Below are 19568 nucleotides of genomic sequence, written 5' to 3' on the forward strand. Positions count from 1 at the left end.
GAGTCATGTGAGTATAACGAAACCGGAGATCTATATTTTAATTAGATTGAAATGTATCTGTTTTTGCTAGTTTTATAAAAGACATAAATGTAAAAGCACCATAATATATATATTTTTAGTTGACCCTAAACAACGTTTAACTACTACTTTAATAAAACACATGGTACTATACTTAAGATTGTATGGGAGTATATATTGAAAATGATAGAATTTGTTCATACTCGCCAAAACCAGGAACATATATATTGTTAGATATACTGTTCCCAGCCAAAACGTAGTATATATTGTGATATGTTCAAAAATATAATAAAAATGATAGGTCACCACGCATTTTCTCAAGGTACAGGTTGTGAAAAAATGACACATTTTGTATGGATTATACAGAAAAAAACATCATTATGTGCATAGAAGCTAAACTAAATGATAGAATTGAAAAATAAAATACGAGCAGATAGCTTTAAGAAAATGCTTTCAGAATACCAAAAGAAAAGATAGGGTCACCGTACTTTTTTCCCTGCTAAAACATAAAATAGCAAAATTTCAATGTAGATTCCTTTAGAAGATGTACTATTCCAGAGTTACCTTCCCTTAAAACGCAAATTTAAAAACATTGAAAATCAAGCAAAAATAATGTACGTTTGTAAAAATATAAGTAATTGTAAGTTAAAATCTTATAAATATGTTCATTTAATAGAAAATTCACATTAGTTAAATGCATTCCTGCATCAAATTTTGCTTACTTGATTGAAAATTTGGACCTACTTTGCTCTGCAATTCTAGCTACAATCCAAGATGACGAAAGACAGCCATACTACCTTAATCGACAAGCAACAAAATCAATCAACCAATCAATCAATGGTCATTTTTAATACTATTTAAAGTGCATAGTTCATTTTTATATCAAACACTGAAATCATTGTAGTAATATTGAAAAGGTTAAAATGTGTGCGGTATCTTTATATTTTTTAAGAGATTTTTCATACAGTTTACAAAATATCCAGAACTTTACGTTTTGTCATCGCTCAGATTTCGTAGTATATTTTAATGATAAGGATGAAAACAACTATATGTCACCATACAACATTTAAAAACAAGCAAAACTCATATCATATATAGTAAGCTCTAAAAGAGTCCGGATGAATATATGTCAACGAAAAACAAAATTGCCCCCTTCTTACTGCGCAAACTTCCCGAAGTTCCAACTCCGATCCGCATGCCTCTAGAGCTACACCAATCTAGTCTTTTTTACTAGCAAAACAAACATGAGGGGGGTGGGAGGGGGACTTCTGAAATATGACAGGCGAAAAAAAATTCTATAGCCTTCGTATAGTGTATGAGTTAGTCAGTGTTCCCTTTTATTTTCATTTTTAGTTTCAACATTTTTTGGGGGCCAAAAAATGGGATGGTGGCAAAAACAAATCCGGGTCCGTTCGCCCAAAATCACGTTCGCTCCCATTCACGTTCGCCCCCTTTCACGTTCGCACCCCACAATTTCGCACCTTGGGTCCGTTCGCGCCCTTTTTATTGGTTTTGTGTTGAATAATTGTTTAATCATCCGATGTTAAATTATGTATTATACAATTATGAATAAGTTTTTTTTAATTTTTCAAAATAAAGTGACATTTTAAAAACGTAATCAGGTTTCCTACTGCATGCACTTTAACCGTACACAATCATTCAAATCATGAAATATTTCATTTAAAAAAAAACAGCACTAAAATGTTTATAGTAACTACTTTATAAAATTTAAGAGAGCACTAAAATATTTTAAAAAAAATCTGAAACATTACATCAAATTGTACACCATTCACGCACCAGTATTTTCTAATATGCACTAATATAAATAGTTTATTTAAGAATTAATGTATTTAATTCAAATAACAGTCACAATTGTAATCTAAGTTCAAAGTCTACAGTGGCGGAAAATCGTCAATTGGTTTGTCTGATGGTCCATACAGTCTTCATCAACCCCCCCCCCCCCCCAAAAAAAAAAATATTTCATTTTGAAATTCCCAAATTTTATTAATGAAAATATAAATATTTTGATTTATTAATCTAAAAACATCTAATAATTCAATCGGTATTTGAATAATTTTTAAAATAGGGAGCGAACGCTCCCCACATGTTCGCCCCACTGTAGTGGCCGGGAGCGAACGTGTCCGATACCGGCAAAAACATAGTTCCCCTCCCCGGACTACTACGCCAGTGTAAAATAAAAAATATACAATAAAGACGAATTCAACATATAAATAATTCAATTTCAGCCTCAATTTTATTTTTAGTTTAAAGTTTGCGAAATGAATTAATAAAGGTTTATTAGAAATATATAATTCAAGTGCCGGCAAAGTAGAAAATTCATACTAACCATGCAGTAATCAATCAATAAATAAATAAATCAATCAATTATATTATTTAAGGCGCATAATTTGCAAATGCAGATCATATACGAAGAATTATAACATTAAATCAATTTAAAAATTAGTCCAAATTTCGCTTATTAGCGTATATTAAGTGTAAGTGCGAGATGTGTCTAGGCCGACTTGACCAATATTGAAAGCAGGGGCGTGTTTTTTTTGTTCTTCAGTAGTGAGCCAGAAGAGGTTCCTTTCTGTTTTTTTTTGCATTGGGAAGATCTTCTGGCTCTCTTCTATCTCTTCTGTTTAAATATGTAGTTTAGACGACAGAGGCATATAACAAACATGGCGTCGCTTAGTTTAAATGACATTAATAAATTTATAAATGCAGATATAATAGAATGTGAGACAGAGTTGTGTGATAAACGTTTTTATGGTATGGCAACCTTAGTAGGACATTCCTATAGGGACAATAAGCTGGATAAATATAAAAACTACACGGACAGTAGGGGACGACCCTTTAATATTCTGGGAAGGGGAATGGGGCAGAAGGATTTTTTGCGGATTTTTTTATTCATTTTAAATTTTTAATCTGTCGCTAAGCATGCCTATTTTTTCCAGCTCTTACCAGGCCACCATATTCATATTTAAAATCCTCCTGTCCCCCTCCCCAAAAAATCAAATGGCTTTCCCCTGATTTAACACGAGTTTAAATTGATTGCCTGATTTTGTTGGTTCCTTATTTTTAACATCCAGTGACTAATATTTCATACATGTTCAGAAAAAAACACGAATTTAAAAGTCAGGTAAAGAACATCAAAACTAGTAATGAGATGTGGCATGATTGCCAATTAGGCAAATATCAACCGGAGTTCAAATGAAGTAGTGTCAGCAATTATAACCAACCGTACCGCCTTCAACAATGACAAAAACCCATACCGTATAGTCAGCTATAAAGGGCCCGACATTAAAAATATGAAACAATTAAAACGAAAAAAAAAAACGGCCTAACTATATATATCAAAACCATTTAAAAAAAACAAATATGAGTTGACAGATATGAACCAACAACAACCACTGAACTATAGGCTCCTGACTTTGGAGAATGTGGCAGGGTTAAACATATATGTGACCGCTCAACACTCCCCTAAACTGGGATAGTGATGTAACAGTACAACATAAGAACAAACTGTAAAAATCAGTCGCAATTGGAATTACTAAAAAAATCGGTACGAGACACAAAAACAACTAACATTAAGAGGATAAACGTAAAGCACCGAAATAAGAGTTTTTGCAGTAACTGAACGGCTGGAAGTGTAATCATGCTCTCCCAGACTAAAGTATCAATCAGTACACAACCAACGGATTTATTCATCCTTGTATACTAGTACCTTTAAAACATATACAATTAAGGATCTCAAAAAGTGATGGTCCGAAGGTTTTAACCATCGAAATATTGAAAGGACCGGCACAATTTTGGTATTTTGAAATAGTCTAAGAAGTAATAGTTAGAACCAGTATATTTTTCTTCAAGGACCAACAGGGAATAAAGATTTTGAGAACTCTGCTATATCTTTTATATTACAATGCTTATAGACAAGATGTCCTTTTCGATCATATACTAGACAAACATTGACAAATTCTTGTATAGTTTAAGATTATTCCAAAAAAATTAATGGTCTGAGCTTTAAGCCGGATTTGTTTGTTAAAATTAAGTTAGAAAAGCGTAAAGATAAAATTTCACATACACAGCGATTTTTTCAACAATTTTCTTTGTCTTTTCACTTATCATATAATTACATCAATGTCAAAACGGAGAATAATAATTAAGTCATGTCTACCGAATGAACTGACAAAAACAATGTGACGTAACTAAATTTTCTAATAAATCATCGTAAACTTCGTTTATGTTATCCAACATAAAAAAAAATCTACTATATATTCGACGGCAAATTGAATTTTTGTTTTATTGCTTCTTCTACAGAATATCTCCAGAAGAGGTCCAGATTAATTTTTTTGGTTGGTGTAAAGTGATGAAGTGGAGTATTAAAAATGGTCACAGTTTCATCATTCTGTAGTGATAGGCTCCAACATCGTCAGACTAAAAACAATTAAAGAAACAACTTATGATAGAAAAAAAGAAGATTTATAAAGAACTTAGCAACATAAAGATGAGTGGTGTCAAGTATTGAAGACATCAATGCACGTGGCAGAAGACTAAATACTTTGATAAAGACGGGGTACATCTAAATAATGATGGACAATTTAAATTCTTCTGTTCTATTCGTATGTGTGCAAAACTGTACTTCAAGTGTAAAGTGTAAAATTATTTAATAAATACATATAGATATATATACATCAATATGTCTTTTTATTATTTTTAATCGAAACATTTTTTCCGTGACCTACAACTCATATAATTATATATTTTTATAAGATTACGAAACGTCTCAGTTACGAAACGACCTAGTTAGTTACGAATCGACTAGGTACGAAACGACCAGGTTACGAAACGACCTGCACCCCTGGAGATGTACAGAAGAGACCAATAAAACACGCCCCAGGATAGCAGAAAGATTTTTTTTCTGTGGTGTAAGCGATATGTTATTTTTTATTGTGAAATAGAAAGTACACTGTCTCGTTAAAAATAAGCGAAATTGATTAAAGAGAAAATGAATTTTAAAGAATGTACAGGAGCTTCACAGGCATGGTGCTTGGAAAGTGGAACATCTTTCAAAGTAGACTTTATTGACGAGGAAGAGAGAAAAATTCATTTCAAATGGCAAGGAGAGGATGAGGAAGAAAGTTCTGATATAAAATTTAGCATAACAGTCCCAATTAAAGACGACTCAAGCAGTAAATGGGTAATATTTTTGTTAAATTGTCTGTTTTGTATGGATATGTGTACCCATCATCATACTGATCGTCTTTGAATACCTGAAATTTATACATGTAATTCACATCAAAAGATGCATAAAGCTACAAAGGAACCGGTATCGGATCCGTTCGCCCTTATTACATGTTCGCCCTGGGTCCGTTTGCCCTGAGTCCGTTCACCCATAGAGTCCGTTCGCCCTAATTTTTATAAAAAAAATAATATTAATGGCAGCAGTATATATACTAATAGGAGCTGAGCCCATTGAGTCGAATTTAGACAAAAACATGCTAGCACTATTTCTCTCAATCTCTCGCCTGGATAGCTCGATAGAACGTAAAATATTAGAATGGGAATTGGAAATTAGTTCAAATTTTGACAACTCTTTTATTTGTCGTATAAATAAAATTTTGCAAAAATATCAATTGCCAAAAGCAGAAGAAATTATGGAACATCCTCCATCAAAATCTATGTGGAAAAAACAATTGAAAACATCAATAAATGAATACTGGTCTTCAATTTGGACAATAGAATGTAACACAAAATCAACACTTAAACTGGCATTTATCTCTTCAAAAAAATCCAGTCAATAATCCACATAACATTTGGTAATGTGTTAGAAATAACCAATATGACATAAAAAAGGCAGAATTCAAATGTAAGGTAGTAACTGGTACCTACATGCTCCAAAGTACTAGGGCAAAATTTAGTAAAAATGCTATTCAACCAAATTGCAAGCTATGCAATGAATCAGAAGAAACCTTGGAACATTTCCTACTACATTGCTTAAGTCTATCTGATGTTAGGCAGCGATATATGGATAAATTATTCAAAATGCTACGAGAAATAGAAAGGGGTGGTACAACAAATGTTATTAATAATGAACTATTACTCAAAATTATATTAGACTGCTCAGCACTAGACATAATGAGTAATCAACCAATAGACAAGTTGCTAGATATAGAAAGGAAGACACAAGATTTATGCTACCTTTTACACATGAAGCGTACACAACTTTTATGTGATATCAAGTGACATGAAAATAAAACAGTAATATTAAATATAGTCTGAACAGTCTACATGGGATGCCAAGCTAACTAGTTCAGTCTATAAATATCAGCATAAAAGATAATGCTATATAATTTTAACATTTGCCTTGGCAGGGCACCTATTGACTAGAAATCATTAGGTTGTAAAAATTTTTATTTATTCATATTGGTGAATCTAAGTGCCGTAATTTGTGATGTGTGAATAATATTTTATTTTTTTATTTTTTATTAATATCTTTTAATATATCATCAAAGACATTATAAACTTTTATTATATTCACTTTAACTTTAGAACTAATTTTATTTTAAAATTATATTTTTCATATCGTAAATATAAAAATATCCGCTTTTTCGGTTAAGTATTTAAAATTATAATACTCATTCGATAAGTGGAGTGCTCCGATAAAACGGAGGAATATACCAGAACAGAACAGAATGGTTTAATTTAAAGTTTTGTAATCTTATTCGGATATTTAAATGGTAAATATTAAAAATGTATATCTGCAAATTCATGAATAAACATTGAAATTAAAAAAAAGAAGGGTTGTTTCAGGCTAATTGGCTTCATTGTTACATTTGTTTTTATTCAGAATTACTTTTAATGACTGTTGATTGTAAATAAACTCATCATAGATACCAAGAGTGAAATTTTGTTCGCCAGACACACGTTTCGTCTATAAAAGACTCATCAGTGACACTCGAATCAAAAAAAGTTACAGGCCAAATAAAGTACAAATTTAAGTTGAAGAGCATTGAGGACCCAAAATTCCTAAAAGTTTTGCCAAATACAGCTAAGGTAATATATTTCTGAGGTGGAAAAGCCCTTGTATTCCGAAAATTCAAAGTTTTGTAATTTAGAAAGCTGATTAGATATGATTACGATGTCTTTGATCTCACTGATTGTTGTAGTTATTGTTTGTGTCTCAAGGTGTTGAGTGAGTTGGATCTTGCTATACCTGTTTGGATTGTTTTGAAATTGTTACAAGGTTTCAAAAAAGATAAATCCATACAGATAACTTGGTCTCCAGTTCCTGAACACTTCTTCTTCTTCTTCTTCTTTTTCTTCAAAATACTGTCCACATTCAACATAATGAATATTCTGGCAAGAATATTCAATGCAAATCAAAAGAAAAATAATTATCTGGTAGCAGCAATACAAAATAAATATTTCGGCGGAAATTTCAACAAAATTTAACATAATTAATTTAAATAATTTATATTATACAAGACAACAAAATAAAATAGAAATTCCGGGCGAACGGACTCAGTGCGAACAGAAATTAGGGCAAACGGACCCAGGGCGAACAGGTACTAGGGCGAACGGACCCGGATTCAAAGGAACCTACATGACCTATGCATGAGTGTACACAGATAACCTGAAAACTCAACAAAACTGATTAAAAACCTGAGAATTGATAGATATTACCCGTAAATTCTATTTTGTATGGTGTAATACTGCTTATATTGATAATAAACATGATAAAGACTTATTTTGAGGTATTTATATTTCACTTTTACTCAATAAAAGTACAATTCCATTTCAAGAGTATGATTTTTTGTGTCTTGTATGCAAGTTCCTTTTATTGCATTATGGCAGATGTAATTATCCAAAAGTTAGAAAATTCTAACACCACTGTCCCAGGTTAGGGGAGGGTTGGGATCCCGCTAACATGTTTAACCCGCCACATTCTGTATGTATGTGCCTGTCCCAAGTCAGGAGCCTGTAATTCAGTGGTTGTCGTTTGTTTATGTGTTACATATTTGTTTTTCGTTCTTTTTTTATACGACCGCAAAAAAATTTTGCGCTCGTATATTGGTATGATGTTGGCGTCGTCGTCGATGTCGTCATTGTCCGAAGACACATTGGTTTTCGCACTCTAACTTTAGTTTAAGTGAATGGATCTCTATGAAATTTTACCATAAGGTTCAACACCACTAAAGGAAGGTTGGGATTGATTTTAGGGGTTATGGTACCAACAGTTAAGGAATTAGGGGCCAAAAATAAGCATTTTTGTAACTTCCAGACATAACTTGTGTGTTAGTGTATGGATCTCTCTGACATTGTACCACAAGGTTCCATATCACAAAGGGAATGCTGGGATTGATTTTGGGGGTAATTGCCTCCAAATTTTAGGAATTAGGGGCATAAAAAGTGGCAAAAAACAAGCATTTTTCTAGTTTCATGACAATAACTTGTGTTCAAGTGTATGGATCTTTATGAAATTGTACTACAAGGTTCCATATCACAAAGGGAAAGCTGGGTTTGAGTTTGGGGGTAATTGCCCAAAACGTTTAGAAATACATTTTGTAAGGGGCCAAAAATAAGCATTTTTCTAGTTTCCAGACAATAAGTTGTGTTCAAGTGTATGGATCTCTCTGAAATCGTACTGCAAGGTACCATACCACAAAGGGAAAGCTGGGTTTGAGTTTGGGGGTAATTGCCCTAAATGTTTAGGAATAAGGGGCCAAAAAACAAGCATTTTTCTAGTTTCCAGACAATAACTTGTGTTAAAGTGTATGGATCTCTCTGAAATTGTACTGCAAGGTACCATACCACAAAGGGAAGGCTGGGATTGAGTTTGGGGGTGATGGATCATAAGGGGGTTCAAAAAATTTGGGCGGGGGGTCCTTTTTTTTCTTTAAAATTTTCCATTTTAAATTGGTTATTTCTGATTTATATGTAAAAGCAAATAATAATGATGTGGTTTGAATAGATAAATTAAAAATTTTTTAAGGTTTTTAGACCACATTCATTCTGTGGCAGAAACCTATGCTGTGTCAAATATTTAATCACAATCCAAATTCAGTGCTGTATCAAGCTTGAATGTTGTGTCCATACTTGCCCCAACTGTTCAGGGTTCAACCTCTGCGGTCGTATCAAGCTGCGCCCAGCGGAGCATTTTATTGTACATAAATTAGGCTGTTCCTTTTCTCGTTTGAATTGTGTTACATTGTCAAAAAGGCACTAAAATCTAAATCTTTATTTGTCATGATCCATTTAAAAAGAATTCCTAAATCTATTTATCTTGGGTTTCTATAGATCTTTAAGTAACCATATTCAATGTTAACAACAAAGTCTCCCTATTTTCCCGTCTAAATGACAGGAAGTAGATTAGATATAAATAGATTTTTAACATGTGCTTATGGATAATGTTTGCAAGATTTTTAGGTACGGTGACCTAAAGTTGATTAATTCTGTGTCATTTGGTCTCTTGTGGAGAGTTGTCTCATTGGCAATCATACCACATCTTCTTTTTTATATCTATCTTAATAACATACATTTGCCATATTTTTATACATGTTATACAAGGAACTAAGCATATATCTGAAGTTAAATTGTACTTTTATCGAGTTTAAGTGACTTATCTTATATATCTCAAAATGATGGTCTTTATTATCAATATATGCATTACTACACCATATGTAATAGAATTTTCATATAATATTAGTTCTTGGGTTTTTATATGACCGCAAAAAATTTTTGGGATCGTATAATGGTATGATGTCGTCGTCGTCTGCATCGTCTGCGTCGTCGTCCAAAGACACATTGGTTTCCGGACAATAACTTTAGTTTTAGTGAATGGATCTCTATGAATTTTTTAACAAGGTTCAGTACCACAAAAGGAAGGTTGGGATTGATTTTGGGGATGATGGTCCCAACCGTTTAGGAATTAGGGGCCCAAAAGGGGCCCAAAACAAGCATTTTTCTAGTTTCAGGATATTAACTTGTGTATAAGTATTTCGATTGCTCTGAAATTGTACCACAATGTTTAATACCACAAGTAGAAGGTTGGGATTTATTTTAGGGGTTATGGGGCCAACAGTTTAGGAATTAAGGGCCTTAAAAGGGGCCAAAAACAAGCATTTTTCTAGTTTCCAGACAATAACTTGTGTGTAAGTGTATGGATCTCTCTGACATTGTACCACAAGGTTCCATATCACAAAGGGAAGGCTTGGATTGAGTTTGGGGTTAATTGCCCCAAACATGTAGGAATTAGGGGCCAAAAAAGGCCAAACAGAAGCATTTTCTAGTTTCCAGACAATAACTTGTGTGTAAGTGTTTGGATCTCTCTGAAATTGTACTACAAGGTTCCATACTACAAAGGAAAGGCTGGGATTGAGTTTTGGGGTTATTGCTCCAAGAGGGGGGTTTCAAAAAGTTGGGGGTGGGGGAATTTTTTTCCCAATTTTTTAAGGGATTCATATTTTTTTTTCAAAATTTTTAGAATTTCAAATTTTTGAAAAGTTTCAAGAAGAAATCTTTAATTGCACAGTATTGCGCAATGGATTTATAAGATCTTTGACCACATTTATTTTGTGTCAGAAACCTATATTATGTCAAAAATTTGATCACAATCCAAATTCAGACAGTATCAAGCGTGAATATTGTGTCCAAATTTGCCCCAACTGTTCAGGGTTCGACCTCTGCGGTCATATCAGGCTGCTCTCAGCGAAGCATTTTATTAATCTTTTTGAAAAGCAATACAGTCATGACAGTCTGCAGCCTATAAAGTATTTCATCAAAAACAGAAAAGTCTTACTGTGTGTACATGGTGTACAATGTCTAATTACCGGTATCTATATATATACATTGTATATATGTGTAGCACTGAGATGAACCCATGTACTAACAATAAAAATCAGTAAAAAAAGAAATAACAGGTCTGCAATATCAAAACTTTAACCAATAACTCCTTTCTCCAGAGATACATATATGTACAATGTATATGTATTAGTTAGTAAAAGTCAATGTCTCTTTAATTTTTATACTATGACATGGCTCATGAACTGAATTTCACATTTCTTTTCTAGATGTTTTGGTCAGAAAATGAAGATGTTTTAAACACAATAATGGAAATGCATGACTACACAGATGCATGTAAAGAAAAATCATTTTTACAGATTCTCTCAAAAGTAGACTCCTTGTTAAAACCAGTAAGTAAAGTCAATTGTTATACTAAGCAGTGTTCTCCCCAGGATTTGTGGATAGCACCAGGGCAACACATGTGGACAGCTTGGTGAAATGATTCGTTCAATCAGTCGTGTTGCGTTGCGTCACTTAGCTATATTTCTAGTTACCATAGTTTTTATACGACCGCAACAAAATTTTCAGTCGTATATTGGTATGACGTTGGCGTCGTCGTCGTTGTCCGAAGACACATTGGTTTTGCACTCTAACTTTAGTTTGAGTGAATGGATCTCTATGAAATTTAACCATAACATTCAATACCACAAGAAGAAGGTTGGGATTGATTTTGGGGGTTATGGTACCAACAGTTAAGGAAAAAGGGGCCAAAAATAAGCATTTTTCTAGTTTCCAGACAATAACTCATGTTCAAGTGTATGGATCTCTCTGAAATTGTACTGCAAGGTACCATACCACAAAGGGAAGGCTGGGATTGATTTTGGGGGTTATTGCCTCAAAATTTTAGGAATTAGGGGCCAAAAAGGGGCAAAAAACAAGCATTTTTCTAGTTTCAGGACAATAACTTGTGTGTAAGTGTATGGATCTTTATGAAATTGCACTACAAGGTTCCATATCACAAAGGGAAAGCTTGGTTTGAGTTTGGGGGTAATTGCCCTAAATGTTTAGGAATTTGGGGCCAAAAAGGGGCCAAAAAACAAGCATTTTTAGCTCACCTGGCCCAAAGGGCCAAGTGAGCTTTTCTCATCACTTGGCGTCCGTCGTCCTGCGTCCTGCATCCGTCGTCCGTAAACTTTTACAAAAATCTTCTCCTCTGAAACTACTGGGCCAAATTTGACCAAACTTGGTCACAATCATCATTGGGGTATCTAGTTTAAAAAATGTGTCCGTGGACCCGGCCAACCAACCAAGATGGCCGCCATGGCTAAAAATAGAACATAGGGGTAAAATGTAGATTCTGGCTTATATCTCTGAAACCAAAGCATTTAGAGCAAATCTGACGGGGTAAAAATTGTTTATCAGGTCAAGATCTTTCTGCCCAGAAATTTTCAGATGAATCTGACAACCCGTTGTTGGGTTGCTGCCCCTGAATTGGTAATTTTAAGGAAATTTTGCCATTTTTATACGACCGCAGAAATTAAAAATTTTTTGGTCGTATATTGGTATGACGTTGGCGTCGTCGTCGTCGACGTCCGGCATAGTCGTCGTCCGAAGACACATTGGTTATCGCACTCTAACTTTAGTTTAAGTGAATTGATCTCCGTGAAATTTTACCATAAGGTTCAATACCACAAAAGGAAGGTAGGGATTGATTTTGGGGGTTATGGTACCAACAGTTAAGGAGTTAGGGGCCAAAAAGGGGCCAAAAATAAGCATTTTTGTAACTTCCGGACATAACTTGTGTGTTAGTGTATATATCTCTCTGACATTGTACCACAAGGTTCCATATCACAAAGGGAATACTGGGATTGATTTTGGGGGTAATTGCCTCAAAATTTTAGGAATTAGGGGCCAAAAAAGGGGCAAAAAACAAGCATTTTTCTAGTTTCATGATAATAACTTGTGTGTAAGTGTATGGATCTTTCTGAAATTGAACTACAAGGTTCCATATCACAAAGGGAAAGCTGGAATTGAGTTTGGGGGTAATTGCCCAAAACGTTTAGGAATAAGGGGCCAAAAAGGGACCAAAAATAGCATTTTTCTAGTTTCCAGACAATAAGTTGTGTTCAAGTGTATTGATCTCTCTGAAATTGTACTGCAAGGTACCATACCACAAAGGGAAGGCTGGGATTGATTTTGGGGGTAATTGTCTCAAAATTTTAGGAATTAGGGGCCAAAAAGGGGAAAAGAACAAGCATTTTTCTAGTTTCAGGACAATCACTTGTGTTCAAGTGTATGGATCTCTCTGAAATTGTACTGCAAGGTACCATACCACAAAGGGAAGGCTGGGATTGAGTTTGGGGGTGATGAATCATAAGCATGATAAGGGGTTTCAAAAAAATTGGGGGGGGAGGGATTTTTTTTTTTTTCCTTTTTTTTCTTTTTTTCCTTTTTTTTTTTTCTTTTTAAATTTTCCATTTAAGTTGGTTATTTCTGATTTATATTTAAAAGCAAATAATAATGATATGGTAGGAGATACACACCAAACAGGATGTTTAAATTATTATATAATAAGTATTGTGCAATAGCAAGAAATTTTCAATTGCACAGTATTGCACAATAGCAAGAAATCTTCCATTGCACAGTATTGCGCAATAGCAAGAAATCTTCAATTGCACAGTATTGCGCAATAGCAAGAAATATCCAATAGCACAATATTGCGCAATAGCAAGAAATTGTCAATTGTACAGTATTGCGCAATAGCAAGAAATATTCAATTGCACAGTATTGTGCAAAAGAAGATACTTCGTATAAATTGCTTATTTCTTGACCAATTTCAATGGGGTTTTATTCTTGAATTCTTGGGGTTCTTTAATATGCTGAATCTAACCGTGTATTAAGTTTTTGGATTTTGGGCCCCGTTTTTAAATTGGTCCACATTGAGGTCCAAAGGGTCCAAAATTAAACTTTGTTTGATTTCATCAAAAATTGAATTATTGGGGTTCTTTGATATGCCGAATCTAACCGTGTATTTAGATTCTTAATTTTTGGTTCCTTTTTCAAATTGGTCTACATTAAGGTCCAAAGGGTCCAAAATTAAACTTAGTTTGATTTTAACAAAAATTGAATTCGTAGGGTTCTTTGATATGCTGAATCTAAACATGTATTTAGATTTTTGATTATGGGCCCAGTTTTCAAGTTGGTCCAAATCGGGGTCCAAAATTAAACTTTGTTTGATTTCAACAAAAATTGAATATATGGGGTTCTTTGATATGCTGAATCTAACCATGTATTTAGATTTTTGATTTTTGGGCCCCGCTACCAACTTTGTCCACATTGAGGTCAAAAGGGTCCTAAATTAAACTTTGTTTGATTTCATCAAAAATTGAATTCTTGGGGTTCTTTGATATGCTGAATCTAACCATGTATTTAGATTTTGGATATTGGACCATAATAGGTGAATGTCCAATTTGAAATTTTTAAGTTCTTAGACCACATTGATTCTGTATCAGTAACCTATGCTGTGTCAAATATTTAATCATAATCCAAATTCAGAGCTGTATCAAGCTTGAATGTTGTGTTCATACTTGCCCCAACTGTTCAGGGTTCGACCTCTGCAGTCGTATCAAGCTGCGCCCATATTATTATAGATAGAGATAAACTGTAAACAGCAATAATGTTCAGCAAAGTAAGATCTACAAATAAGTCAACTTGATCAAAATGGTCAGTTGACCCCTTAAGGAGTTATTGCCCTTTATAGTCAATTTTTCACCATTTTTTGTAAATTTTTGTAATCTTTTACAAAAATCTTATCCTCTGAAACTACTAAGACAAATTTAACCAAACTTGTCCACAATCATCATTAGGGTATTTAGTTTTAAAAAATGTGTCTGATAACCCCGTCCTCGAACCAAGATGGCCGATATGGCTAAAAAATAGTACATAGGGTAAAATGCAGTTTTTGGCTCATATCTCTGAAACCAAAGCACTTAGAGCAAATCTGACAAGAATTTTTTGTTCATTAGGTCAAGATCTATCTGCCCTGAAATTTTCAGACCAATCAGGCAACACGTTGGGTTGCTGCCCCTGAATTGGTAATTTTAAGAAAATTTTGCAGCTTTTGGTTATTATCTTGAATATTATTATAGATAGAGATAAACTGTAAACAGCAATAATGTACAGCAAAGTAAGATCTACAAATAAGTCAACATGACCAAAATTGTCAATTGACCCCTTAAGGAGTTATTGCCCTTTATAGTCAATTTTTTACAATTTTCATAAATTTTATAAATTTTTGTAAATTTTTACAAAATATTTTCCACTGTACTACTGGGCCAAGTTCATTATAGATAGAGATAATTGTAAGCAGCAAGAATGTTCAGTAAAGTAAGATCTACAAACACATCACCATCACCAAAACACAATTTTGTCATGAATCCATCTGTGTCCTTTGTTTAATATGCACATAGACCAAGGTGAGCGACACAGGCTCTTTAGAGCCTCTAGTTCTAGTTTCCAGACAATAACTTGTGTTCAAGTGTATGGATCTCTCTGAAATCGTACTGCAAGGTACCATACCACAAAGTGAAGGCTGGGATTGATTTTGGGGGTTATTGCCTCAAAATTTTAGGAATGAGGGGCCAAAAAGGGGCAAAAAACAAGCATTTTCCTAGTTTCAGGACAATAACTTGTGTGTGAGTGTATGGATCTTTATGAATTGTACTACAAGGTTCCATATCACAAAGGGAAAGCTGGGTTTGAGTTTGGGGGTAATTGCCCGAAATGTTTAGGAATTTGGGGCCAAAAAAGGGCCAAAAACAAGCATTTTTCTAGTTTCCAGACAATAACTTGTGTTCAAGTGTATGGATCTCTCTGAAATTATACTGCAAGGTACCATACCACAAAGAAAAGGCTGGGATTGATATTGGGGGTTATTGCCTTAAAATTTTAGGAATGAGGGGCCAAAAAGGGGCAAAAAACAAGCATTTTCCTAGTTTCAGGACAATAACTTGTGTGTGAGTGTATGGATCTTTATGAATTGTACTACAAGGTTCCATATCACAAAGGAAAAGCTGGGTTTGAGTTTGGGGATAATTGCCCAAAATGTTTAGGAATTTGGGGCCAAAAAGGGGCCAAAAACAAGCATTTTTATACGACCGCAAAAAAATTTTGTGGTCGTATATTGGTATGACGTCGGCGTCGTCGTCGTCGTCGTCGTCCGAATACATATTGGTTTTCGCACTCTAACTTCAGTTTAAGTGAATGGATCTTTTTGAAATTTGACCATAAGGTTAAATACCACAAAAGGAAGGTTGGGATTGATTTTGGGGGTTATGGTACCAACAGTTAAGGAATTAGGGGCCAAAAAGGGGCCAAAAATGAGCATTTTCTAGTTTCCAGACAATAACTGTGGAACGGTGTATGGATCTCTCTGAAATTATACTACAAGTTTCCATACCACAAAGGGATGGTTAGGATTTGCTTTGGGGGGTTATGGCTCAAACCGTTTAGGAATTAGGGGCAAAAAAGGGGGAGAAACAAGGTTGTCCTGGTTAATGGACAAATACTTTAGTACAAAACATAATTTAAAGCAGTGTAAGGGAGATAAATCAAATACATCATTGAAATTATCTCCCTTACACTGCTTTTAAATTATGTATAAAGTAATGGTTAATGAACAATAAAGATAATCTAAAACAGTGTAAGGGAGGTAATCCAAATACAACGTTTTGGTTACTTCCCTTACACTGCTTTTAAATTATGTTTAAAGAAATGTATATTTATAAAGGAAGACCAGTAAAAATATCTGCAAATGTTTTCATCTTTTTTTTTTACAAAAAAATCCATATGAAAGATTTGACACTATATTTTTATTAATTCTATTATGGTAAATTTAAATGGGTAATTATGGTTGCCAACTCCATTGGAAATTTGAATTGAGATTATGACCATATCTTGAGGGAAAGAATTTTTTTTGGGGAAAAAGGGGGGGGGGGATAAAAAGAAATTGTGGGGGGCCAATTTTTTCTCATTTCAGATTTCAGAAATTAAAAAGAATTATTCTTCAAATATTATTTTTTTTTCAAATTTCAAATATTGAAAAATTTCAAGAAGTAATCTTTAATTGCACAGTATGGCGCATTAGATTTGTAAAATCTTTGATCACATTTATTTATTTGTTATGCCGAATCTAACAGTGTATTTAGATTTTTAATTTTGGGTCCAGTTTTCAAATTGGTCTACATTAATGTCCAAAGGGTCCAAAATTAAACTTTGTTTGATTTTAGCAAAAATTGAATATATGAGGTTCTTTGATATGCTGAATCTAACCATGTATTTAGATTTTTGATTTTTGGCCTAGTTTTCAAGTTGGTCCAAATTGGGGTCCAAAATTAAACTTTGTTTGATTTCAACAAAAATTGATTATATGGGGTTCTTTGATATGCTGAATCTAACCATGTATTTAGATTTTTTATTTGTGGACCCCGTTATCTAATTGGTTCATATTGAGGTCAAAAGGGTCCAAAATTAAACTTTGTTTGATTTCATCTAAAATTGAATTATTGGGGTTCTTTGATATTCCAAATCTAACTGTGTATTTAGGTTTTTAATTTTGGGTCCTGTTATTTAAATTGGTCTACATTGAGGTCCAAAGGGTCCAAAATTAAACTTAGTTTGATTTTGACAAAAATTGAATTCTTGGGGTTCTTTGATTTGCTGAATCTAAACATGTGTTTAGATTTTTGATTATGGGCCCAGTTTTCAAGTTGGTCCAAGATAGGGTCCAGTATTTAAACTTTGTTTGATTTCAACAAAAATTGAATATATGGGGTTCTTTGATATGCTGAATCTAAACATGTATTTAGATTTTTATACGACCGCAAAAATTGAAAATTTTTTGGTCGTATATTGGTATGACGTTGGCGTCGTCGTCGTTATCATCGTCGTCGTCGTCGTCGTCGTCTTCGTCTGGCGTCGTCCGGCGTCGTCCGAAGACACATTGGTTTTCGCACTCTAACTTTAGTTTAAGTGAATGGATCTCCATGAAATTTTACCATAAGGTTCAATACCACGAAAGGAAGGTGGGGATTGATTTTGGGGGTTATGGTACCAACAGTTAAGGAATTAGGGGCCAAAAAGGGGCCAAAAATAAGCATTTTTGTAACTTCCAGACAATAACTTGTGTGAAAGTGTATGGATCTCTCTGACATTGTACCACAAGGTTCCATATCACAAAGGGAAGGCTGTTATTGATTTTGGGGGTAATTGCCTCAAAATTTTTGGAATTAGGGGCCAAAAAAGGGGCAAAAAACAAGCATTTTTCTAGTTTCATGACAATAACTTGTGTGTAAGTGTTTGGATATTTCTGAAATTGTACTACAAGGTTCCATATCACAATGGGAAAGCTGGAATTGAGTTTGGGGGTAATTGCCCGAAACGTTTAGGAATTGGGGGCCAAAAAGGGGCCAAAAATAAGCATTTTTCTAGTTTCCAGACAATAACTTGTGTTCAAGTGTATGGATCTCTCTGAAATTGTACTGCAAGGTACCATACCACAAAGGGAAGGCTGGGATTGAGTTTGGGGGTGATGAATCATAAGGGGGTTCAAAAAATTGGGAGGGGGGATTTTTTTTTTTCTTTTTTTTTCTTTTTTTCCTTTTTATTTTCTTTTAAAATTTTCCATTTTAAGTTGGTTATTTCTGATTAATATTTAAAAGCAAATAATAATGATATGGTAGGAGATACACACCAAACAGGATGTGTAAATTATTATATAATAAGTATTGTGCAATAGCAAGAAATTTTCAATTGCACAGTATTGCACAATTGCAAGAAATCTTCAATTGCACAGTATTGCGCAATAGCAAGAAATCTTCAATTGCACAGTATTGCGCAATAGCAAGAAATATCCAATAGCACAATATTGCGCAATAGCAAGAAATTGTCAATTGTACAGTATTGCACAATAGCAAGAAATATTCAATTGCACAGTATTGTGCAAAAGAAGATACTTCGTATAAATTGCTTATTTCTTGATCAATTTCAATGGGGTTTTATTCTTGAATTCTTGGGGTTCTTTAATATGCTGAATCTAACCGTGTATTAAGTTTTTGGATTTTGGGCCCCGTTTTTAAATTGGTCCACATTGAGGTCCAAAGGGTCCAAAATTTAACTTTGTTTGATTTCATCAAAAATTGAATTATTGGAGTTCTTTGATATGCCGAATCTAACCGTGTATTTAGATTCTTAATTTTTGGCTCCGTTTTCAAATTGGTCTACATTAAGGTCAAAAGGGTCCAAAATTAAACTTAGTTTGATTTTAACAAAAATTGAATTTTTAGGGTACTTTGATATGCTGAATCTAAACATGTATTTAGATTTTTGATTATGGGCCCAGTTTTCAAGTTGGTCCAAATCGGGGTCCAAAATTAAACTTTGTTTGATTTCAACAAAAATTGAAAATATGGGGTTCTTTGATATGCTGAATCTAACCAGGTATTTAGATTTTTGATTTTTGGGCCCCGTTATCAACTTTGTCCACATTGAGGTCAAAAGGGTCCAAAATTAAATCTTGTTTGATTTCATCAAAAATTGAATTCTTGGGGTTCTTTGATATGCTGAATCTAACCATGTATTTAGATTTTTTATTTGTGGACCCGCTATCAAATTGGTTCATATTGAGGTCAAAAGGGTCCAAAATTAAACTTTGTTTGATTTCATCAAAAATTGAATTATTGGGGTTCTTTGATATGCCAAATCTAACC

At 33.8% G+C, this 19568-nt stretch overlaps 1 protein-coding gene across 1 annotated transcript in view; it reads left to right on the forward strand.

Moving 5' to 3' along the window:
• Nucleotides 1-4916: 4916 nt before the first annotated feature.
• LOC127701647 (ubiquitin-conjugating enzyme E2 Q2-like) overlaps nucleotides 4917-19568 on the forward strand; it is a 32963-nt gene continuing 18311 nt past the window's right edge. Inside the window, exons 1-2 of the mRNA XM_052205634.1 lie at nucleotides 4917-5218; nucleotides 11091-11213. Coding sequence (XP_052061594.1) covers nucleotides 5027-5218; nucleotides 11091-11213 — 315 coding nt within the window. The 5' untranslated portion in view covers nucleotides 4917-5026. The remainder of the gene's footprint in view (nucleotides 5219-11090; nucleotides 11214-19568) is intronic.

Source organism: Mytilus californianus, unplaced genomic scaffold (assembly GCF_021869535.1).
Source record: "Mytilus californianus isolate M0D057914Y unplaced genomic scaffold, xbMytCali1.0.p SCAF_5, whole genome shotgun sequence".
Classification (NCBI taxonomy): Eukaryota; Metazoa; Mollusca; class Bivalvia; order Mytilida; family Mytilidae; genus Mytilus; species Mytilus californianus.